Raw genomic sequence first — 24,873 nt, 5'->3', positions numbered from 1 at the left:
CTTATTGTAGTAGAATTACATATAAGGTGGATAACAAACTAGAGCCTGAAGTTCACCGACTCTTCTGGCTGAATTTGCTGCTAGAAGGAATATTGCTTTCCATGTTAGATACTTGAGAGAAGATGTTTCTAAAGGTTTAAAGGGTGCCAGGACCATGTTTAAATTCCATGGAATGGGAAGTTTTACAACTGGTGGTTTAGCATGCCACAAGCTTTTCATGAATTTGGATACTAACAGATGAATGAAGATAAGCTTACTCTCGATTTGAACATGGTAAGTAGCTACGGCACAGAGATGTACTCTTACTGATGAGGTGGCAAGACTGAAATCAGAAAGCAAGAGCAAGAAACTTAGTCAATGTTTTAGTATGCATGCAAATAGATCCAATCCATAGGGAGAACCTTTTCCTTATGCAACTGTAAGCTCTTCTAGTAGACGTTTTTCCAGCAGACACTTATTTCCTCAACTGCTTTGGGTAAGGTCTTCTTTTTTTTTTTTTTTTTTTTAATCGAGAGTTCAACATCCAAGTTGTCAAGTTGAGGAAGGTAAGGTTCAGATGAAATAGATTGCCCTTTTCTTTGGTTAAGAAGGGCATATCCAACCCAAGAGGTTATTGGAGGATGGCTAGAAAGTTGCATTAGATATATGAACCAGACTTGTCTGGGCCCCACTGGAGCTCAGAATCAGATAGGCCCAGTCTTTGAGCATGTTTTGCATTGCTCTGGCTATCAGTGGAATTGATGAAAAAGTGTACGTGAGATCTGCATTCCAATCTAGTAGAAATGTGTCCTGAGCTGATCTGAGTGAGCTAGGAAGAATGGAGTGAAAAAAACTTTCTAATTTTCTGTTTTGCCTCAATGCAAACAGGTCAATTACTGGAAATTCCAAAAGATTGATCAGTGTCAGCTGTTGATTGCTGAAGAGAACATTTCTGTGGTCGAAAAACTCTGCTGTTTTGGAGATATCTGGCAAATAGGTCGCCTGTAGAACAGCTTGATATTTGCATACCAATTCCCATATCCATCACTTCTTGGCACAGAGTCCCTTTGCTTGTTCACACAGAAAACAGCGACTTGATTGTCTGTTTGAATGAGAATGTTCCTTACTCGGAATAAAAGTCAAGACAGAGGACCTGATCACTTTCAATTTGAGGAGATTGATCTAAAAAAGTGTCTCTCGGAATGACCATTTTCCCTCCATTTAAAAAGGGGCTTGTGTGGATATCCCAACCCCTTCTGGAGGCATTTGTTGCCATCACTTGGTGAGGAGGTAGAGACAGTGGTCCTTCTGCAGGGAGGACCCAATTCCTGTGAGGGGTCCCCAAGCACCTGTGGAGTCATCAGGTGCCAACACTTCTTGGTGAGTGTGAAAATGCAAATGGTGCTCTTTCTTGAAGAATGAAGGGGTCCAACTGCCCATACAGATCCTGTTTCAATTCTTTCAAAACTCTAATTTGGTCATTAAGGGATGAGTTAGTCACTTTTGAGGCAATATGAGCATCGGTATATTAAAAGAATTTAAATAAATAAAATAAATATGCAAAGGCGGGTAGAGGAAGCAGAGAAAAATGGAAGCAATATCCCGACTTCTTGATATTGAGAACCTAGTGAACTTTAGTGATTTAGTGCAACTCCTCCAGGTAGCACTGTTTCTCCTTTCTATAGGAGAGGTTCGATACTGGGTATGTAAGGTAGCCAAAAGCTTGGTCCAGGATTGGGCTAGACTGGTTGTATGGCTTTTAGCTGCTTCTATGGAAGTAGTGGCCGAGTTCAGTAATGTTGGAATTGCTGGACGGGGGGGTGTCTGTGGAAGAACAATCTTTTAAAAGCATAAGACATACACTTTCCAGAAGACTGTTACTCCAGTCCTATAAATAGGCACTATACTACCATGTTGCTCCTTTAGTTGAGCAACTGTTACTCTGAATTTCAGACAGGGATGTCAAGCTAACTTGTTGTGGACATCGTTGAACAAGCTATTGATCTTTTACAGCATGCTCTGATGGAGGCTGATAAGGAGTAGGTTATAGTTTCAGAAATGGATGGATACAAAAAAGGTGGCATATACACCTCGCCATATCAGAGTAGGGCTGAGGGCATGTGATATCTTCTAGATTGGGTGGAAGAAAATGATACATGTATTCAGCCTAGAGTTTAGTAATGCCTTTTTACCAAAATTGTCCAGTAACCTTGGATCCTTCCCCAGCAGAATATCTGAGTAGCTCCCCGATTCTTGAATCTTTTAAAAAGCAGATTCCATTATCATGAATTTGTGGGATAGATCACTAATGGTAAACCCTGGGGATATTTGCATTCCGTATTCAAGGTCTAGTTTCCTTGCCACCAGGGAACAAGAAATAGGATCTTCTCATATTTATATCTGTAATTGCTGCAGGATACCACCTATCGGGATAAATGCACGCTTCATTGATATGTCTAGAATTTGGAGTCATCAAAAGACCTTTGTGCAAGAATTTTTGACTGCAGCACGGATAAGGGTCAGGAAAGGGTTTAGTCCATGCATCTGCAAGTCTGAAATATGGATGAAACCCTTCTAACCAAACGTAACGTAATTGGTCTGGGACTCCCACTAGTAGTCAGAAACTTAAACACGGAAGGTTGAAAAGTACCTTCTTCATTGCTAACAATTAACTCAGAGCTACAGGATTTGATACAGTCAGGCTGGGTCTGGGAAGAGTGCCTGCAAAGAGCAGAAGAGTTCTACCGAGTCTGTGTTGATTGTGCTTTGGAGCACAGTTTGTTGGACTTTCTTCACCATTCTGAGGTTGCCATCATACCAATGGTGCTTTGATAGTGCCCGATGCTGCTGAAACACCAGAGTTGCTTCATCTTTCAAATAGGGCTGGGGTGTTCCAGTGGCGCCTGAGCACTTGGCAGGATTAGTGGTGCCCAGAGCACAAAGCTTAAATCAGTGGAGTTGTGAATTTAGACTGGTGGTACCAGGGTCCTGAACTTACATTGGCAGCACAGAGATACTGAGCTTGCATCAGTAGCACCAGGGTACCAAGTTCACAGAGGTGATTTCGGCCTCAGCAGCACCCTGAGCCAAAAACTTACATCATTGGCACCTGGGCACTGAAACTGGTTCCATTGAACTTGCTCTGGCTGTTCCTGGACAGAGTTTGCAGTAGCACTGGGATGCCCAGACATTGAACTTGCATCAATGGCACTGCTTGTTGAATTGCTGGAGCACTGACCTCATGTTGCCTGCACTGGTGTCAGCTGTGTCTTGACAATTCTGGTAGATGTATTGATGACATAATTCATCATCTGTGACAGGCTGGATGAGTCAACAAGTTTGGAAAGTGTGGAGCCAGAGACCACTATTTTTTAGGAGCTCCAGAAATCTGTGCAGGGGAAGAGATTTGGGAATGCCAAGCAGAGCTCTCAGGCTTTGGTGCTTCATAATCCAGCATCATGTTCAACCGCAAACAAATGGGTTCTATCAACGGGGAAGACTAGAGAGAAGTCGATAACTGATGTGGTGCCATTACAAGCTGACAGAGCTTCTTCCTTTCTCATAGTTTCTTGGTAAAAACTTTCTTCAGAGAACATTTTTCTTTTTTTTGAAAGCACTGAAACTGCTGTTTGGTGCCTGCTAATGGAAGGATGGCAACTTGAAGAAACAACAAGAATTTCACAGAAGAAACATCGAAAGAGGTACATGTCTGTGCTGGTGCATGGAAGGAAAAAAAAAAAGCAAAACATTAGAGGGCTCACGAGGCTATGCCTGAGTGGGAATTCCTGCACATGCTCAGTAGAGAAAAAGCTCTACTAGCTGAGAGAGGGGTCCATTTGGTACTGCCAGATGATGTCATCCATATGTAATGGCTAACTCAGCCCTGCTTATTTATGGAAAATAGCCAGTATCCATCCACACAGACCTCAAAACAGGCTGTTTTAAAAGATAATCAAAATGTGCAAATTAACTATTCGTACTATTCCCTGAACTACTGTACTCATGGGCAGGACACAAGGCCCAAGGTGGGCAGGTTCAGGACACTTTGGATTTTCAGTAATGTTTGTGGCTTTCAAACCAAAAACTTCTCTCATGACAATGTGTCTGTTCAACCTGGCAACATCTGCTGTGGGGAACGTATGCTAGGCACTACCAGTTTGGCACCCTGGCACTAAAAGGTTCAAATCTTCACCGAAAGCAGGGAGAGGACTAAGAGAAAGTGTGGCATCTAAACACTGGGATACTAAAATTCCTATTTTACAAACCCTTACACAGCCTTCCCTACAATTATTGCTGGCTTTATGCTAAATTGAAGACTTAGAGGGCAGGCTCACATCTTGCATATATAGCTGCAGTAAAAAAGTTGAGAAAAAAAGGTTTACAACTCTTACTTCAGGTTCCTGCTGACCAAAATGTATGTGCTGCAATTTCTGTATTTAAGAAAAGGTTGCAGTGCCAAAGATACCTCCCTTTCTGGGTCCTCTGAAAGTGCTAAAGAGAGCAGGGAGCAGCTGCCAAGGACAGATGTCAGAATGCTACAGGAACTCCCAGCTGGAGGTTCCACAAACTGCACCTCTCCCTGCCTGCGAGGCCGTGTGCACGCATTGATTAGCTAAATAGAGGATGAAGGATATATAGGAACTGCATGGCAACCTTACTGACTAGGAGCTATCCAAACTAAAAATATATTTTACAAGTTAGACAGACAATCTCCCTTGGGGGTGAAGTTGCTTCCCAATGTCTCCTATGTCACCAAGTGGTATTTTTGCCTCACGATTGTGACCTTGCTGACAGATTAAACCAGTGGTGCTCAAACCAGTCTCTGGGTGCCCCCAGCCAGTTGGGCATCCTGAAAGGCCAACTGGCTAAGGAGGCCCCTGAGGCCCAGCTCGAGAACCCTTGGATTAAACAATGGGGCTCAATAGTTCTTTCACAAACTTCTTAGGCATACGGAAAAGGAGAAAGGTCAACAATAAAGTCATTTCGACGACAGAAAGCATTGTCAATGTACCAGCAACACACCAGTCCTGGACTGGATTTCAACTCAGCACATTGTACCTCCAATGTGAGTCGAGCGGCATGGGCCAGCCTCCTGCCCAGACAGATCACAGAGGAAGTCCACTCCTGGAAGCTCAAGTTTGGCTTTCCACCACACTATTGCTACATATAAAACCACCAGGCTAGTCTTAAATGTCTGAACCGTGGCAAAAGCTATACGGGGGGGGTACATATCGCAACATTTGCATAAACCTTGAATAGGACAGCACTAGCAATGTGCTGGATTATTGAACCTCTAACATAGAGAGCTGCTTTGGGTGTGCAAGAAATGCTATTGCATGTCAACCGTCACAGTGGCAACAAAGCTCAGAAGAACACAAGAGGTCACAAGTCAAAAAAATACTACGGACATCATACGTACAGGAACAACACATCTGTGGAAGAGAGCACAGAGAGGACTATAGAAAACGTGTACACATAACATATTACAAAAATGCCGCCTTTCCGACTAGGGCACAAATCAAGAATAAGCACGGCACCTGAACGCCATCCCTCTGGGTCAGGATAACGTGTGCCGGCCACTTTGCTGCAGGCTGTGGAGAGTCAGGACCCATCTCAAACCAACATAGTTACAATCCTTTTCCATAAAAAGCTTCGAGTTCTCTTGTTTGAAAAAAAAAAAAAATGCCAAATGATAGCAGTTTCTGATTGCTTAGCGGGAGACCCATGGCACAGATGTCTCGGATTGTTAGTGCACGTATCGGGGGAAGGTGCGATTCAATGCCGGACAGGTGGAAAGTTGAAAGAGAAACTATTTAAATTCAGAATTTCTATTTACACAGCATAACTTAACAACTTAAAAATACTGGTACCAGACCAGTCGGTTTTAGGCACATTTTTTTTTTTTTTTTTAACACACAAGTATGCATTTCAATGCATGTCAAAAAGACAACATATTTAGTACTGTTCTCAAGTATTTTGGAATGGAGGTCATTGGAAGTAATCTCTCGTTTCTTCGCAGAAGAAAAAAAAATCAAAGCTAACATTTAAAGGAAAGAAACCTTAATGCTGGTATACTCACTGCAGGGAGGACAGATCACCTCCAAAAACCACTGCGAGAACCTGGTACCACAGCAACTGCATGACGTATCGCTTGTGCTTTACTGTGCACACAGAAAGGAAAGCGAAGAACGAAAGCACTGACTTTATCTAGCTGGCGGCTTGTGCAATACAAGAGCTCCCCGACAGCAATATTCCAAGGAAAGGATTTATTTTTAAACCACAGGAACAAATTCTTGGGAGAGCTTTATGGTGCTTTTATAAGGCTTGTGAGGCTTCTTAGACCTGAACCGTCAGCCATTCTGAAAGCTTAGAATCCAACTCTACCTAACCTAGGCTCCCAGACACAGAAGCATCTCTGCAGCCCCTTCCTGAAGCCTGCCCGTTATTCTTAGGGATCTGCTCTGAAACCTCACTGCATTTGCACTGAATTCTTCATGGCACGAGGAGAGTTAATGACTGGTTCTGAATGGCCTGTTCGGCAGCTGCAGCGGTCTCTGACGTCGCCGTGGAGTTGCTGAAATCTTGCCATGGCTAGGTCTGTTGGGCGAGGCGCCTGTAATGAGGTAAAACTTGGTTTTCGGGAAGATAAAGGGCCAGTTCCAAAGCTACAAGCACTTTAAGTTCAAACCCAATCAGGTCTCGCCGGTTGAATCGGAACCTCTCTTCTAGCTTCTGTGTTTAAAAGAAAGGAAACAGAACCAATTACAACCGTGCCCCAAGGTAGCACTAGCAGGACGAGCAAACAATCTTTTTGACAAAACGAGAAAGGTAAACACAAGGACAGAACACCACACAGTCTTCACGGGGAAGGTCCCGCCCCTTTGGTGCCACGTCCAACGAAACTTACGTCAAGGAGATGCTTGACATCATGTTTCCTGAGGTCGCTGCTGATCTTAGCTGCTAACAGCACACAGGCTCCGGCACACAGCTTTCGGTTCTGCTTGTTGAGCTTGCCTTGAAGCACCAGCTTCTCAAAATACACGTAGGACATGGCCACGGTGACGGGTTCCAGACCACACTCCACTGCTACGTTCCGCATTTCTCTCTTTAAGCTGTTGGAGAGGGTGGAAAGTGAAAGGAAGCAAACAGACTGACACCTAGATAGCCTAAAACATTCAAGAGAATGCTCCTTTTTCTAACTGCAAGATTTTCATCTAAGCAGTTAAGGAAAAGTGAAAATCTCTGCAGTGGGATGTACGAAGTATTTCAAGCGATCTAAAATCTACATCAACATCTCAGTATAGCATCTTCTTAATATGGTTTCCAGTTGTCACGTTAATTTCAGTGGTTGACTGGGAAAGCCAAACCATGAATATGGCCTTGCTTTCCAACCAGTGGACAGGACACCACCTGTAACACTGGCCAATTTCTAACCACCAGATCAGTGTTTCCCACCCCTCTCCTGGAGGCACACCTATCCAGTTGGGCTTTTAGGATATTCATTATGAATATGCATGAGACAGATTTCCATACATTGGAGACCCAGTACATGCAAAGCTCTCACATGCATATTCATTGTGGCAATCCTGAAAACCTGACTAGCTAGGCGTACCTCCAGGAGAGCGGTGGGAAACACTGCCTTAGATTATTTTTTTTCAAAGTTACCTTCCCTGACTGGGAGTCAAATCTAGGCTGCACCTGGCAACAGCCCAGAACCCAAAGCACTAGAGCACTGGGCAAGTTGTGTGACTCGCAGTTCACGCCTCGCCTGCTTTGTAGGAAGCTTCCTGCAAGAAGCCCCTTTACCTTCTGATCTTGCTAAGGGTCAGCTTGATATGTGGGAGCTTCTCTTTAAACGTTTCATTCATGTCCTTCTTCAGATCAGACGGCTTGACATATTCTATCACCGTGGTCTGAGGAAAAAAAAATCGAGAGAGCTTTTACCTTCTATTACTTTTATCAGTTTCAAATGATACAGTGGAAAGTTACTTTGCCCCACAGAAACTTCACTAGGTATCTACCCTAAAGGAAGATAGTCTGGTAGACTCTCCATTGCCATTATAATTATGTGCATGAATAGCAAACGAAATCCTTACAGAAACGTTGCTGAAGCTCTAGGTTTTGGCTGAACGATGCACAATGAAACCACCAATCCGGAGCTTGGACGCTGCTATTTTAATCCCTCCAGACTCACAAAGATTGATGCATCGTCTCCGGATCCCCAGTTAACCGCATTTGCATGTGTTCCCGTGGTCGTTGCAGGTCTTACCATGTACGAGGCAAAGATCAGGACACGTTTGTGCTTGCCACAGGGCCACTGAGGATCATCTAAGAGATTTGGATTATACTCTATGGTCTCTCCGGCTTCACTTCCTGGAGACAAGAAAGAGGTTATAAGAAAGAGCTCTGGTGCTGAAGCAGCCACAAGCCAACCACTGAGGGAAATCTTCTACCACCGATACTGCTGATACAATCCAATTTTAAAAATTATTAAAAATGATTTCTACAATTACTGGTGCCCTGGTTTTTGCATTTGCCCATTGGGGAAAAAAGATGCCAACACAAATCAGGGTGTGAAGGGTTCCCTCCATAACACCAAAGAGCTCATGTGAGAAACGCAGCCACTGCCCGGGCTTTGCTTTGAAAACGCCAGTCTTCCGGAAGAAATGGTTGCTACTTTACCGAGTTCTGCTCCCGATGGCACAGCAGCTATTCTTGTGCCTCTGTGACTCCATTTCGACGAGTCCACACCACTGCATCGACTGTGCTGAGCAGAAACGGGATGATCATTTCTCGGGCACATCAGAGCGTTTGTCGGATATAGGAACCGCGAGTAGGAAACCACCTTGCAAAGAGTGAAAACCCAAAGGAAAAAATAAAGCTTTCACATTTCATTTAGGACTATTAAAACATCAAAAGATGCCAGTGCCATGGCTCAGCGGTACCTCTGCACACTGGGTTTGCTCCCTGGGCCGGCCAAGACTGGGGGGGGGTGCTGTGGAAGCAGCGTTCACCACCCCCTGGAAGATGAGGGCTGGAGTCTCGTCTGTCACTCAGTGGCGACACCATTAACTGAATCCGCAGCCCCTGGTCGAGGGACTATCACTGCGAAGGCCGATACGGAGGCTCACGGCACCGTAGCCCAACAGAAGCTTAGCTCGGACCATGTGGAAGCCCAGAGGAGCAGGAGGAAATGCCCATCCAGGGGTTCCCTCTACTTCTGCCTCAGTCTGGCAGTACCCAGTACGCAGCGCCCAGCCGTGCCACTTACTTCTCCATCAGCTCCAGGCTCCGCTCCCTCCAGCCCAAGCACCATCTCTGCCAGAGTGGGAACACCACCCGAAGGGTGACGCTGCTTCTGTCCCTCCACCTTGGAGTCACTGTGAATGCAATCGGGAGTGCACTTAATTACTGCAACTCAATCTCAAACCCATTCAACTATTTTCTGGAGAGAGATTTCCTGAAAAGTTAGACAATGGTGTAAGTTTAAAAAGTTTCCAGTGCTAAAGGATAAGGTTTTTTGTTTTTTTTAATTCCCAGTTTTCTTGCTGCGCCTCTGAATCAAGATACTGATCGTGCTTGGATGCCCACTAGATCCTCTGTAAGGCTTGTTTTTCTTGGTTTGCTTGTTTCAATAAAGAACAAAATTTTTTGGAATAAATCCAGGACTCCCCCCCTGCTGCTAGGAACAGATACGAGTGACTGCTGCCCCATCGAGGGTTCTAGAAATAGGAGGGCTATATATAAGCATGGGAGATTTAAAAAAAAAAAACAAACCACAAACAGAAAGCCAAAGCATCAGACTTCAAATCAGCACTGAAAAAGGAGCCCTTAAAATCAGAACGCACTGCCTCTTCGTGATCTGTCAGTGTACGCTCAAGCACGCTTCTTCTACCACTGTAGGGTCTGCAGCTCAAGCTCCACCCCCCCCCCCCCCCACTCACCTTAACCTGAAGAGCTACTTAGAAGTCCTTCAATCACTGTAAGCAGTAAATGAAGGGATGCACTACCAGTTCATGCGAGCATTCGCAGCCAGCTCTCCCGTGCCTTTGCTCCTTTCCCACAGTCTGAGAACGGGATGGCTGTCGTGCCTTTTTTTTTTTTTTTTATTATAAAAGCATGTTTGCATACAGTACGGTTTTTCCACCACTAAGCATCCTGCTCCTGCCTATTCCCTCGTGAATTATACTCTGAACACAACTGCCACTTTTACAGAAGTGGATTAAAAATAAATATTCCTGATCAGAACTATTATTTCAAGACCATGAGAAACTTTGATCCTGGGTCAGACGATGTTTGCTTGCTGCCTTACCCTGTGTTTTTTCTGCATGCACAGGGATCTCAAAAGCATGAACTACCAGCTTTTAACAAAGGAACGGCAGAAAATAAGATTAAGTTTTAAAATGACATATTCTGGCACTTTCAGCACAGTTTCGTGAATACCTACAAACAGAATAAAAGCATTTTTGGGGAATCCTGCCTGATTGGGCATCTGTGGCCTGCCTTGTTTGGAGGTGTGGGAGGGAGCACGGAGAATCAGCTGCGAGCTGGCGCTGTCATCTTAATCGCGCCGAAGGATCGTAGCAGCAGTGCCCTTCTATCCCCTCTCTTTCTGGGAAGGAAAAGGGGAAGGTTGTGATTGTGTGTGCGTGTGTGTGTGTGCGTGCGATTGTGTGTGTGTGTCCCCGGCGATGACATCAGCTCTGGTGAATGGGCCGATGGGACTCCCATATAATTCCTCTTGTAACGCCTCTGGTGAGTCTATCCCCCACCTAAACTGTCCCTATGACCATTGTTTGGAATCCCCGGGAAATGAGCTAGGGCCCTCAGGAGCTGAGGCACATGGCGACTCTGAGGAGAACATTGACCCTTCTGGAGGTTTCATGGAGCAGAGGGTCACTGTTCCACAACCTGTTCGATTGGCACAGACTCATTTTTCATTTGCCGCCTCAGAAGTTACACCAGACCCTACAGAAATCTCCTTACGGGATATTTGGAGACAGATATCATGCATGGAACAGTCTCGTGTCCAGCCTATTACACAGCTTTGTCAATTTCCATCTGCATCACCTCTGAAATGTATAGAACCGGACCAGAGCCTTCTACTGTTGCCCATGAAACTGCTATTCCTACCCTGCAGGCTAGAGCAGCTGCGGCAATCACAGATAATATGATGCAGAATAAATCAAGATCTAAAAACCTGTGCTTTACCAACCTTCCTAAAACTAGGATGCTATCTGGCTTAGAACTATTTCAGAGATATGCCATGGAAGTACTGCAGATGTGCCAGATCTGCAGAAGGATCCTCGGATTTATTTGCCCCGACAGATAGCTCTGAGATATCTCCGTTTCTGCCCAACCCTCAAGGTGTGATTTCATTTATTGTCTGACAAAGAATCCATTTTAAATTAAAAAATAATCTTGTGTGTGTGTGTAGAGGAGTCAGGTTTCCCCCATTTGCAGGGAAACTCAGGAAAGGAGGCGGCTTTTTCCTCCAAACAAGGGCCTTCTCCTTCCTGAAGTTTCTCTGCAAGCGGGGTGCGGTTTTTACAGAAAGAACAAATTCATTCTGGTTGACCCCACTCCTTTGGGAATCTTTCTATCAGGCTAGGACTCTCAGATCTACTCTTTTCCTAATTATTCCCCATCTTTCCTTGTTGTAAATGGGGACTTTTCTGAGCTTTACATGGGATTTGTTTTTTTGACTATTTAAATTGCCTTTTGTGCTCCACTGCCTGAATTATTTGATTGCCCTTCTATGTGATAAAATTCATAAATAAATGTTGCCAGTTGCACTGCGTGATGTGCATGCAAGGAAGTCAGAATTTTTACCTTTTTTTTTTAATTAAAAAAAAGTTTTGTGAATGCACTGATTCCAATATTCTTTACAAAAGTCATACTCACTTGATCTGCAGACTATCCCCATACGGCAGGATGGAAAAAGCTGCACATAACGATCTCTTAGCACATATTAGCACAATCCTAGAAGCAAGGAGAGAGAGAGAGAGAGAGGTTATGCCTTACACATGCCACTGCCAAGCAGACGTTCACCACAGTCCTTGGCTGCCCTAAGGATAAATTTTGGTTCAAGATTCTCGACTACAATTCAAACCACGATTAGCATTTATGGCTGAACCCCGACAGGGGTTTCCCTCTCACAGCTCGGACTGTTACCTGCTGTTCCTTGTGTCGTACTGCCGCATATTCTTAATGAAATGAATTTTCTTCAAACTTCTGTGTCTTGGAGAGCCAGAGAGATGTTTTGTTCTGAAATGAAAAATGTTTTACATATCATACAAACACCTTTACATAAATAACGAGTAACTGGAATTCCAGGAAACACGGCATTGTGTATATTAAAAGCAGCAACTGCGCCATGGAAATCGGAGCTGTGGCACTAGAAAAGGGGAGAACACATTTAAGTCACGGTGCACGAGCTACATGAAAAGGGCCACACAGGGATTACAGTTCTGCCAGAAAAGCAAACATATGTATGCAGTATAAAATCAAAACCTATTTAGTTTGCTAATTTTGCTGGTGAAAGCTGCATGGGCCCATATTTTATGGTGCACAGCTGTGAACTGTTGTGATCTGTTGTGCGCTGTGATCTGAGATTGGAATACAAGAATGTAGAAGCCCATGGGCTCAACTAATGGCATTCATCACCAAAAAGCTAACGGCTCCGCCGAGCGACTAACAACAGCGTCTGGATTAAACCAGAACTTTCTGCAGTAGCATCAGACCCAAGTGGGCCACTAGTGAAAACAGGAGGCTGGGCTCACCGGACCATTGTTCTGACCCAACATGTTCAAGTTCTTAACAAGAGAAATATCACTTAGGTAAGAAAGTCTGTCCATTGGATGCTCGCTTATTTTGACTTGTGAGGGCCTCTGTCACTCACGAGTAGTGGTGGAGATCCTTGGGGATCTGTACTTGGACTGGTGCTTTTTAATATATTTATAAATGATCTGGAAAGGAATACAACGAGTGAGGTGATCAAATTTGCAGATGACACAAAATTATTCAGAGTAGTTAAATCACAAGCAGATTGTGATAAATTGCAGGAAGACCTTGTGAGACTGGAAGATTGGGCATCCAAATGGCAGATGAAATTTAATGTGGATAAGTGCAAGGTGATGCATATAGGGAAAAATAACCCATGCTATAATTACACAATGTTGGGTTCCATATTAGGTGCTACAACCCAAGAAAGAGATCTAGGCGTCATAGTGGATAACACATTGAAATCATCAGCTCAGTGTGCTGTGGTGATCAATAAAGCAACCAATGTTAGGAATTATTAGGAAGGGAATGGTGAATAAAACGGAAAATGTCATAATGCCTCTGTATCGCTCCATGGTGAGACCCCACCTTGAGTAATGTACACAGTTCTGGTCACCGCATCTCAAAAAAAGATATAATTGTGATGGAGAAGGTACAGAGAAGAGCAACCAAAATGATAAAGGGGATGGAACAGCTTCCCTATGAGGAAAGACTAAAAAGGTTAGGGCTGTTCAGCTTGGAGAAGAGACGACTGAGGGGGGATATGATAGAGGTCTACAAAATCATGAAAGGACTTGAACAGGTTAATGTAAATCAATTAGAGGGGCACTCGATGAAGTTAGCAAGTAGCTCACTTAAAACAAATCAGAGAAAATTCTTTTCCACTCAGTGCATAGTTAAGCTCTGGAATTCATTGCTAGAGGATGTGATTACAGAAGTTAGTTTAACTGGGTTTTAAAAAAGGTTTGGATAAGTTCTAGAGGAAAAAAAATCCATAAACTGCTATTAATAAGCAACTGTAGCTTGTGATCTAACTAATGTTTGGGTACTTGCTAGGTACTTGCAACTTCAATTTGTCACTGTTGGAAACAGGATGCTGGGCTTGATGGACTCTTGGTCTGACCCAGTATGGCATATCTTATGTTCTTATAAACAAAATATGTCCGATATTGGACAATCAGAAGAGAAACTCCACACTGAACAACCCTGCTCTTCCCCAAAATAAAACTATAAAGTATGCTAACAGACGTCTGATGTGGCATAACTAGCAGACAAGATCTGGGTTGTCTGGGTTTATTGAGGCGAGAACACCATTCTCGCCTCAATAAACCAGCTCCTCACTGACATGCACCTAGCCCTCAATCCGCAAAAAACTGAGCTCCTCCTCGTCTCCTCTAGACATGCAGCCACACCCACTCTCTCCACCCTACATTCCCCCAACCTTCTCTCTGACACAAGAAACCTGGGTGTTATACTTGATAACCAACTAACCTTCAAACCATATATCAAATCTATCCTTAGCAGCTGCTATTTCAAACTACAAACCCTCAAAAAACTCAAACCCCTTCTCTACTTTTCCGATTTCCGTACAGTACTCCAATCCATAATTTTTTCAAAGATTGACTACTGTAATGCTCTCCTACTTGGACTCCCTTCTACCCACATCAAACCTCTACAACTCCTCCAAAACGCTACTGCTCGCATCCTCACCAATGTCAATAAGAGAGACCACATCACTCCCACCCTCATTGATCTCCACTGGCTTCCCATTCACTCACGAATTATTTACAAGACCCTCACCCTCATCCACAAAAGTATTACTAACGAACACTACAACTGGCTAAACCCACCATTCCTCCCTCGTACCTCCACAAGACCCACCCGTGCTTCCCTCCGTGGAACCCTTATCCCTCCCTCCATAAAATCCACTAGACTCATCTCCACCACCAATAGAGCCCTTTCCCTTGCAGGCCCCTCCCTCTGGAACTCTATGCCTCTTGACCTACGTACCGAAACCTCCACACCTACTTTCAAAAAGAAACTCAAAACCTGGCTTTTCCTCCAAGCATACCCCCTTTTCCTCATCAGCTCCACCAACTAACATGCTAGCCCAACCCTCATCTCTCTCCAACATCCCCCGTTCAGGTCCTACACCCAATACCCTCCCCTTCTAATGATTCATACAATTTTGTATATAACAAGTGTACATATTTCTCCCTCGAATCCCAATTCATATCTTATCCCCCTGTGTCTGTTTGCACCCTCCCCCTGCCCCCCCATTTGTCTCGACTACCCCCCTCCATCCCTCCCTTTAGTTATTTAGTTATTTATTCTGTTACTGCGTTTATGTTATACACCGTTCTCTGTAAAGGCTACGCCTATATATCTTTTGTTGTAAGTTACTTGTAAACCGGCACGATGTGCAAACGGTTGCCGGTATATAAAATTAAATAAATAAATAAATAAATAAATAAATATCTTTGATATCGTGCTTTGTTTACTGCTGTACACCGTTCTGGTAAGTCTTGTACTGGGTGAACAGCATTTAAGATAGAAACATAGAAACATAGAAATGACGGCAGAAGAAGACCGAATGGCCCATCCAGTCTGCCCAGCAAGCCTCACACATTTTTTCTCTCATTCTTATCTGTTACTCTTAGCTCCTTGTTCTATTCCCCTTCCACCCCCACCATTAATGTAGAGAGCAGTGATGGAGCTGCATGCAAGTGAAATATCTAGCTTGATTAGTTAGGGGTAGTAGGGGCAGTAACCGCCGCGATAAGCAAGCTACACCCATGCTTATTTGTTTTACCTAGACTATGTTGTACAGCTCTTGTTGGTTTTTTTTTTCTTCTCCCCTGCTGTAGAAGCAGAGAGCCATGCTGGATATGCCTTGAAAGTGAAGTATCAGGCACATTTGGTTGGGGTAGTAACCGCCGTAACAAGCCAGCTAATCCTCGCTTTGTGATTGCGAATCCTTTTTTTTCTTCACCCCTGTCGTTGAAGCTATGCAGGATATGCGTGAAGCATCAGTTTTTTGTTTTTGTTTCTTTTTTTTTTTTTCCCCTCTGCCGTTGAAGCAGAGAGCTATGCTGGAAATGCGTGATGTATCAGTCTTTCTCCCATGCCGATGCAGCAGAGAACCATGCTGGATATGCATGGAAAGTGAAGTATCAGGCACATTTGGTTTGGGGTAGTAACTGCCGTAACAAGCCAGCTACTCCCCGCGTTTTGAGTGCGAACCCTTTTTCTTCTCCTTTGCCGTTGTAGCAGAGAGCTCTGCTGGATGTGTGAAGTATCAGTTATTCTTCTCCCCTGTCATTGAAGCAGAGAGCTATGCTGTATATGCATTGAAAGTGAAGTATCAGGCATATTTGGTTTGGGGTAGTAACCGCCGTAACAAGCCAGCTACTCCCCTCTTTATGAGTGCAAATCCTTTTTTCCATTACCTCTTGCTGTTGAAGCTTAGAGCGATGTAGGAGTCACAGTAAGCATGTGTATGTTTATTTAATAAGGGTATTGTGTCAATAGCCATCATTCTGGCGAGTCACCCACTCTTCATTGGTGGCCTCTTGACTTTATGGATCCGCAGTGTTTATCCCACGCCCCTTTGAAGTCTTTCACAGTTCTGGTCTTCACCACTTCCTCCGGAAGGGCATTCCAGGCATCCACCACCCTCTCCGTGAAGAAATACTTCCTGACATTGGTTCTGAATCTTCCTCCCTGGAGCCTCAAATCGTGACCCCTGGTTCTGCTGATTATTTTCCTAAGGAAGAGGTTTGTCGTTGTTTTTGGATCATTAAAACCTTTCAAGTATCTGAAAGTCTGTATCATATCACCTCTGCTCCTCCTCTCCTCCAGGGTGTACATATTTAGATTCTTCAATCTCTCCTCGTACGTCATCCTATGAAGATCCTCCACCTTCCTGGTCGCCCTTCTCTGTACCGCTTCCATCTTGTCTTTGTCTTTTTGTAGATACGGTCTCCAGAACTGAACACAGTACTCCAGGTGAGGTCTCACCAAGGACCTGTACAAGGGAATAATCACTTCCCTTTTCTTACTTGATATTCCTCTCTCTATGCAGCCCAGCATTCTTCTGGCTTTTGCTATCGCCTTGTCGCATTGTTTCGCTGTCTTCACATCATTAGACACTATCACCCCAAGGTCCCTCTCCTGCTCCGTGCACATCAGCCTTTCCCCCCCCATCGAGTACAGTTCATTCGGATTTCCACTCCCCATATGCATGACTTTGCACTTCTTGGCAGATCTGGAAATACATACAAATTAAACAGCATAGAGGAATTAAGATCAGAGATCCTTTACCAGCAGCATCAGACTAGCACAATGTAGGGCACAGCGCTATAAGAGTGGCCCCCAACATGGAGAAGGAAGACCATCAAAGGCAGCCAGACACCTCCAAAGAGCACCAACTGCCTTCCAGATTACTTTCAAACCAAAGAAATGTCTTTAAAGCACAGAGAACCTCTTCCTTCCCTGACACACTGGTTTGTGCTAGAGTTTTGTATGTGCTCTCCATCGGAGCTCTGACACCCCTCAACACACTCACAGAAAAAGTTTGCTCCATTCACCACGGCTGATACCTAAGAGTCAAGGGTACAAACTGAACATTGTATTCAGTTTTTCATTTAACATTGCAATTAAGATACCAGTTTCACAATGGGCTGCAAACAAAACGATCTTTTATCCTAGGTTAACCTTAAAAGACAAAAGAAAGCTTCGGTCACCACCATGACCTAACACTTAGGAAAAGCTGCATGTCACAGCCGACTGTTTATTGCTGTTCCTTCACCTTGAGAAGTACGACCAGTGACTGTTCAGCTACTTTACAAGGCCTCATCAGCAGAGGACGCACAGGTCACGTACTCCCATGTTTCTGAGTCTGTCACAGATCTATGAGACTGTCTGCAATGTCCACACACAGCCTTGAGAAGTACGACCAGTGACTGTTCAGCTACTTTACAAGGCCTCATCAGCAGAGGACGCGCAGGTCACGTAATCCCACGTTTCTGGGGCTGTCACAGATCTATGAGACTGTCTGCAATGTCCGCACACAGCCTTGAGAAGTACGACCGGTGACTGTTCAGCTACTTTACAAGGCCTCATCAGCAGAGGACGCACAGGTCACGTACTCCCATGTTTCTGAATCTGTCACAGATCTATGAGACTGTCTGCAATGTCCACACACAGCCTTGAGAAGTACGACCGGTGACTGTTCAGCTACTTTACAAGGCCTCATCAGCAGAGGTGACGTGCAGGTCACGTACTCCCATGTTTCTGAGTCTGTCACAGATCTATGAGACTGTCTGCAATGTCCACACACAGCCTTGAGAAGTACGACCGGTGACTGTTCAGCTACTTTACAAGGCCTCATCAGCAGAGGTGACGTGCAGGTCACGTACTCCCATGTTTCTGGGTCTGTCACAGATCTATGAGACTGTCTGCAGTCCCCGCACACAGCCTTGAGAAGTACGACCAGTGACTGTTCAGCTACTTTACAAGGCCTCATCAGCAGAGGTGACGTGCAGGTCACGTACTCCCATGTTTCTGAGTCTGTCACAGATCTATGAGACTGTCTGCAATGTCCGCAGACAGCCTTGAGAAGTACGACCAGTGACTGTTCAGCTACTTTACAAGGCCTCATCAGCAGAGGACGCACAGGTCACGTACTCCCATGTTTCTGAGTCTGTCACAGATCTATGAGACTGTCTGCAATGTCCACACACAGCCTTGAGAAGTACGACCGGTGACTGTTCAGCTACTTTACAAGGCCTCATCAGCAGAGGTGACGTGCAGGTCACGTACTCCCACGTTCCTGGGGCTGTCACAGTCCCGCACACAGCCTTCAATGGAAGGGCCAGGCCTAGAGCATGAGCTTTACCTCTCTGGACCAGGAAGGCAGGCAGGCTCTGCTACCTACTCATCAGTTAAACAGGCCCCATCATGTGCTCTCTGCAGTCTGTAACCACTGAAGAGCATGGCAATAGGTCTAAGCAAATTATAGGTTTTATTCATTTTACGCTTTCCCACTCTGTGCTCAGAGTGTGTGACAGCATATTAAGCGTACACAGAACTCAATTTCAAAATAAAAAGTATGAAAAAGAGGATAAAACAAAAAAGCCAATCAGGCCCTAGTGTGAGGCTGAGGAGGATGAAGGGCAGAAACACTTTGTGTACACAAAGATGGACTTCATCACCTTCTCTTGCTTTCCCTGGTGGGCAGCACAGTGTTTTCTGATCCTAAGATATCTGCCTGCCTACCTGCCACCCCCAGCACCTAATTATTATTAGAGACAGAATGGGAAAATCGCCTTAGTAAATCCCGCCCTCAGGGATCCTCGTGCAATCACATCCCAAGGTTTTTCTCTCTTTCTTACTACTTAAGATCTGTGGTGCCTCAGCGACAGGGCGCTAGGGCTTCTATCCTGCCCTACAGGCAGATTGCACCACCACAGGGCAGGGCACAGTCTGGAAAACATATTCATGAATACAGACTCCGCTTTATCAAAGCTTTCTTCTCGAGCTGGAAGGCATCGATATTTCAGACCCTATTCTACCTCTTCCCTGTGACTGGTTTCTCACCAAGTACCTGAATGTGTAAGGCAAGTGGCAAAGCTTGCTGAAACGATCATTTAAGGAATCAGGGACTGCAGAGTGCAGAAATATTTAGTGTTCATAAAATAAAAAATCGGATGCTGATAGGTGCTTTCTAACAATCCTGCCATTCGTTAAACCCATGGGCAGCTTCTAGGCCTATTTAAGATGACTGCCAGTCAGAGTCGACTCTAAAAATAGTTTTAACAAAGGCCGAAAGACTTTTTTTTTTTTTTTTAAATAAGTTAGGACTGACTTAACTAGAGATATTTCATGACAAGAGACATGAGGTCCTCTGTTACTGTTACCCAGCAGGGTGAAGGCGTGGCACGTCACTACAGGACCTCTCTCATCACGGCTGCAACATCTACAAAAGTCAAGCCGCCAGGCCACCTTGCAGATAGATCCTGGGCTGCAGGGACTCCGGCTGGATTATCACATTTGGCCACCAGTTTTGCAAAGATAACTTCCTCATGCACTTTTCGGTGGACAGACTGGTACAAAGCACATGAAAAAGTGCCCTTTAGGCTCCATTCTCAGTCCTGCAGCCACTGCTCAAAGATGCTTTGCACAGCCGTGCAAACACTGTCAGCAAACAGTAGCTTCAGTCACTGCGGCGAAGCGAGTCACTAAAATGTAAGCGGCTCAGTATTAGGTAAGTTGTCTGGCTACTGTTAGCCGGATATTCAGAGAGATAAACGTCCCACCGAATCTCTCTTCAAGTGATGGTTGACCCTCTTGAGATTCAAGATGGGACGAAAGGAGCCCTCCTTCTTGGGCACAACAAAATAAATGGAATATTGCCCCATAAGTTCTTGAGATGTGGGTACCGGAACCACAGCCCTCAGTCTGAGGAGTCTTTGAAGCATGAACTCCACTACTTGCTTCTTCTGCAGCAATTGGCAAGGAAACACAATGAACACATCTCCAGGAATACTGTGAAATTCCAGTGCATACCCTTCGCATATCACCTCCAGGACCCACTAGATCGATGTGATCTCGACCCACCTCCGATAAAAAAAAAAAAAAGAGATAGATTTTCCCCTATTTCCTGTTCCGGAAGGTGGGTCGGCAAACCTTCATTGGGAAGCTCAGGAAGGTCTACCATCCGAGCCCGCTCCTCTCTTGGGCTGCCGGGAACAAAAAACTGAAACCTACCAAAAAGCCAAGCCCGCTTAAAGGTCGTCCCACTGTGGGGATGAAAACACCTGGAACCCTAGAAACGACCCCTCATACCAAACTGTTTTTTAACCTCCAGCAACCGAGGCACCGGAGACTCACCCCACTTACTCGCCAGTTTTTCCAACTTGCTCCCAAACAAGAGCGAGCCTTTAAAGGGCATCTTCGTAAGACTGGTTTTGGAAGCTGTGTCAGCTGACCAATTTCACAACCAGAGTTAACGCCTAACCGCTGTCACCGAAGCCACTCCTCTGGACGAGGTCCAGACCAAATCACAGCCTGAATCTGCTAAAAAGGCGGCAGCAGGTTCCATAACCGCTCTGGAATTTCCTCTAGACAACAACCTCCTGAGAGAGAAGCAGACAAGAACTCGTCACTAGGGTGCAACAGGAGACAATCTGTATATTCATTGCCACTGCCTCAAAGCCTTAAGAATAGCCTCAATCCTTCTATCATGTACATCCTTCAAGGCCGCTCCTCCCTCTACAGGGATAGTCATCTGCTTAGACACGGCACATACCAGTACATCCACTTTGGGAAAATGTAAACGCTCTCTCACAGCTGGATCCAGGGGAGTTTGATCTTGGCAGAACCCTAGTGAGTAATAAAATACTTTTTGTTGCTAAAATAAAAATGTAAAAAAAAATTTTTTTTGGACATCCATTTAATACATTTCCGTACCGGTTTTCATATATTTTAAGATCACTCAGATTCTCAAAAATATTTTTTCGAATAAAATACATTAATTAAAGCTAGTTTTACTTTTTCTGTGCAGGTCTCGTTATAATGTATCCCGATTATATTTCATTATATTAATCTTTTATGTTTGTTTTTTGTTGCTTTTTATATAAAGATTGTCTCCTTTTATTTAATGGCTTTAAATTAACTAATCTTACCATTTTTATATATTTTCTTGTTGGTCTAGTAATTTTTAAAAAGATCAGAAATCGCATCTAGCAAATTGATTCATACCGATATCTTAAAAAAAAAAAAAAAGTACAACATTTTGCCTCTCCATATTTTCGGTTTTCTCTGTTTTGTTTCATAAATACATATATATTTTCTTTTCTTTCTTTTTTGTTCTATACATTTTTAATGTGCATATTTATGTTTTTATATGGATATTCATGTATTTAAACGCATGAATATTTTATTTATCTATTTATTTTTGCAGTATTATTTATGTGATATCCTGTGGTCAATGTCTGTTTTCAATTTGGTATTATGTTATTTTAATTATATTTTTATGTTTGGTTATTTTTTAGCCCCTGACACAGCCGCTGTGCGAAACTCAGCCAGAGTTGGGCTCTGTTTAAATATAGGTGCAAATAAATATCTTCAAGCTAAGGCGACTGATCTGTCTTGCTTCTGTTTTATCCCCTTTAAAATTTGCCACTGATGCCTCCCATTCCAGATCAATCAATTCCTGGATGGCATCCATCATCGTGAAAAAAACAAAAGGCTTTACATAGGGAAACCAAAATAGGATTGTTCCTCGGCTCGGACATAGCATCCAGAACCAGGAACACCCGACTCAGGCCGAGTTTCGCAGCTCAACAGTCGCTGCGAGTAGAGACTGAATACATGATGGCGTTTTAGAAGTTATCTTTCAGCGTGGGTTCACAGTGACCTTTCCTTGATGATTTCACATCAGTTTAATTCACCTGAGATTCTTGATTGTTCAAGTCCCTGAGGCAGCGGCTGTTGAGCTGCGAAACTCGGCCTGAGTTGGGCATTTTTAATGAATTCATCTCTACTTTAATAAATATTTGGAAACGATCAAGGCATCTATTCTTTTTTGTTTACTTGATGGCCAATATAGATCGCCTACCTCTGTTTTCTGGGGCATTTCTCATCTTCCAGGGAATCAGAATCAACCTCATCATCAGTGCCATCCGGATTCCTGTCGGGAACACCCACAGGGGAGCTGAGGTGAGCCCCGGCGCTTAAGCATAAGGACTGGAAGAGGGAGGAACCACCGGCTGAGGGTCCGACCAGACAGAAATGGGGGAAGTGGAGGATGCGCCTGAAGAAAAGGTTGTAAGCCTTGAAAAAGTTCCACCCAAGAAAAAGCAACCAGGTCCAAACCAAGCCCAGAAGGAACTGGAGCTGGTCCCACAGAACTGCCCTTGCCAGCAGAGGAGCCAGTCAAGGGAGAACCAAGATCTGGCATCCCCCCAGTCAAGGCCGTGACCAACTCATCATCAGAATGGGAAGAGCCAGGCTTAGCAAAATCCGAGGAAGAGAACTCTCCCTGAGCATCTGAGCAGCGCCGACACAGGTTAGAAGCCCTAATATGACAGGCAATACAAATAGGAAGACCCTTAGGCTTCTTGCTTACCAGCATCATCGCTGCGATAAATGTGCATCAGAATAGCTCGTGCTCAAAATGAAATGCGCCCAAAAAATAAGACGCTTAGAACAAACATGGCAAGGTGCACGCCCAACCTGTGCACCAAGTTAAGCGCGTAAAAACGTTTGTGCACGTAAAAAACACACCCAAAAAACAAGCGCACAACGGCGCACAGAGCCAACACTATCGGCCTATAGAGGGCAGCAGAACACACACAAGAGCGTGCGAAAATGGCTGCTGCAGCCTGCCACACGGCGTGCAAGAAAAAAGCCTAAGAGAGGGGCCTAGCCCACGCCCACTGGGGGCTGCTCAACCTGCCAGGCTGCCCAGTTCCACAACCCCCCCAACGCGAGCGAGAATGAACATCCACACGGTGCACTGAGAATGGAGACCAGAGGAAATCCTGAAACCCCTCTGTCTCTGATTCAGGTAAACTTTTTTTTTAAACCTTACCTGAGCTCAGTGCTTACTGACTGAGTACAGAGACGGTGTCCGGCTGTGAGGGGAGAGAGCATCTGTCATCACCACCACGCTCGGCCTCCTGCACCAGCTGCCTTTCAGCTGAACTAGCAGCTAAGTCCTCGCGGGGAAACCCAGCTACTGGACCAAGGCAAACCTCTGAGGGACTACGGAAATCACCTTAGGAATTCTCAAGTGGGGGAGGGACCTTTAGGTATCACCACAGGAGAGCGGGGCTTCCTTTTCCTGAAATTAGAATTTCAAAATTCTCCTTTCAAAAAGCTCAAAGCAATCCCCACAGGGAGATGCACGTCCATCATCTGCTGGAGACGGAGAATACTGGCAAGCTGGGGTGTATATATACTGTGACGTTGGCTTGCTCCGTCTCCATCTGCTGGCAGGGGAGCATAACCACTGCTCCTGAGTCCATCTGTCTACACGCTAGGAAACTGGCTATATTCTATTGAATATATTTTCCCAGATTACTTTAGTCCAGCTCTTGGGTGCATCTAGGGTTAGGATCTCCTAATATTGGAGTTAGTTGGATAAGTTATTCTAACTCTGCCATACTCCAGAACGCACCCAACATGCTCCTTTCTTATGCTGCTGAATCTCTGCTGTAGAAAGACTTGTCCAACTAACTTGTAGCCAGATAAGTCCGTATGACAAGCTATCTGTCTAAATGGTTTTGAATAGTGACCTCAGAGGGCCCAGCCAAATGCACACTGCCGTCAAGACAGCGAACAATGAATTCCAGACAGAAGGCTCAGGCTGCTCAGATGACGATTCCTGCATGGCCTTGGATTAGTCTCGGAGCTTTAACTGTGTCCAGCTGTAAAGGGAAATGTGATAGATGGTCTCACATTAACATCGCCACTTGATTTAGCAACAACTGTAATGGTATTAGGACCGTACATGTAGATATGTCAGAATAATTAAAAACTGGGCTGAGAACATAAAGGCCAAGCTAAGCCTCAATAATTAACTTTTTTACATCTTTTTGGGCACAGAGCTGTCACATCCTGCAGTTTAATTAGGGGTTGAATCTCTGCCATGCAATTAACACAACCCTGTTCCTGCTGACTGGTTTATTTGACTGTTAAGTAGCTTATTTTTAAACCTCTTAACAGTCTAACTCCAGCTCCATATATTGCTGCTTCCTGTTAAACGTTTCTAGGCTGGGGGCGCTACAGTGTATTCACGAAGATGGATGCGTTTTGGTGGAGCTCTGAGAACCCTGGGGCCGTTTGCTTAATATCCTCCGCTAATACTGTAGCTGGTTGTGAGCACGAAGGGCCCAGGAGCTTTGGAAAAACAGGCAGGATTTACCGCAAAGCCTGGCAGAGGCGGCTCGATAGATCTGATCAAGATAATTATGTTGGAATATTGGTCAAACACAGCCCCCTCAAGAAGCGTTGGGTTGCTGTTTTGCCAAAATATTTTTCAAGGGATTACACTCACAGATCAGTGCCGTTCTTAGAATCTCTTTTACATGCACAGAGAAAGAA

General features: G+C 44.6%; 1 protein-coding gene across 1 annotated transcript in view; it reads right to left on the bottom strand.

Annotated features, from left to right (window-relative positions):
- Positions 1–454: 454 nt before the first annotated feature.
- The window catches only part of CABLES2 (Cdk5 and Abl enzyme substrate 2), a 36,330-nt gene continuing 11,911 nt past the window's right edge, over positions 455–24,873 (bottom strand). Inside the window, exons 2-9 of the mRNA XM_029612027.1 lie at positions 12,154–12,246; positions 11,884–11,961; positions 9,251–9,359; positions 8,662–8,824; positions 8,249–8,352; positions 7,786–7,892; positions 6,887–7,091; positions 455–6,711 (exon numbers count right to left, since the gene is read on the bottom strand). Coding sequence (XP_029467887.1) covers positions 6,571–6,711; positions 6,887–7,091; positions 7,786–7,892; positions 8,249–8,352; positions 8,662–8,824; positions 9,251–9,359; positions 11,884–11,961; positions 12,154–12,246 — 1,000 coding nt within the window. The 3' untranslated portion in view covers positions 455–6,570. The remainder of the gene's footprint in view (positions 6,712–6,886; positions 7,092–7,785; positions 7,893–8,248; positions 8,353–8,661; positions 8,825–9,250; positions 9,360–11,883; positions 11,962–12,153; positions 12,247–24,873) is intronic.

Source organism: Rhinatrema bivittatum, chromosome 8 (assembly GCF_901001135.1).
Source record: "Rhinatrema bivittatum chromosome 8, aRhiBiv1.1, whole genome shotgun sequence".
Taxonomy (NCBI): domain Eukaryota; kingdom Metazoa; phylum Chordata; class Amphibia; order Gymnophiona; family Rhinatrematidae; genus Rhinatrema; species Rhinatrema bivittatum.
This window is presented reverse-complemented; position numbering and strand designations above follow the sequence as displayed.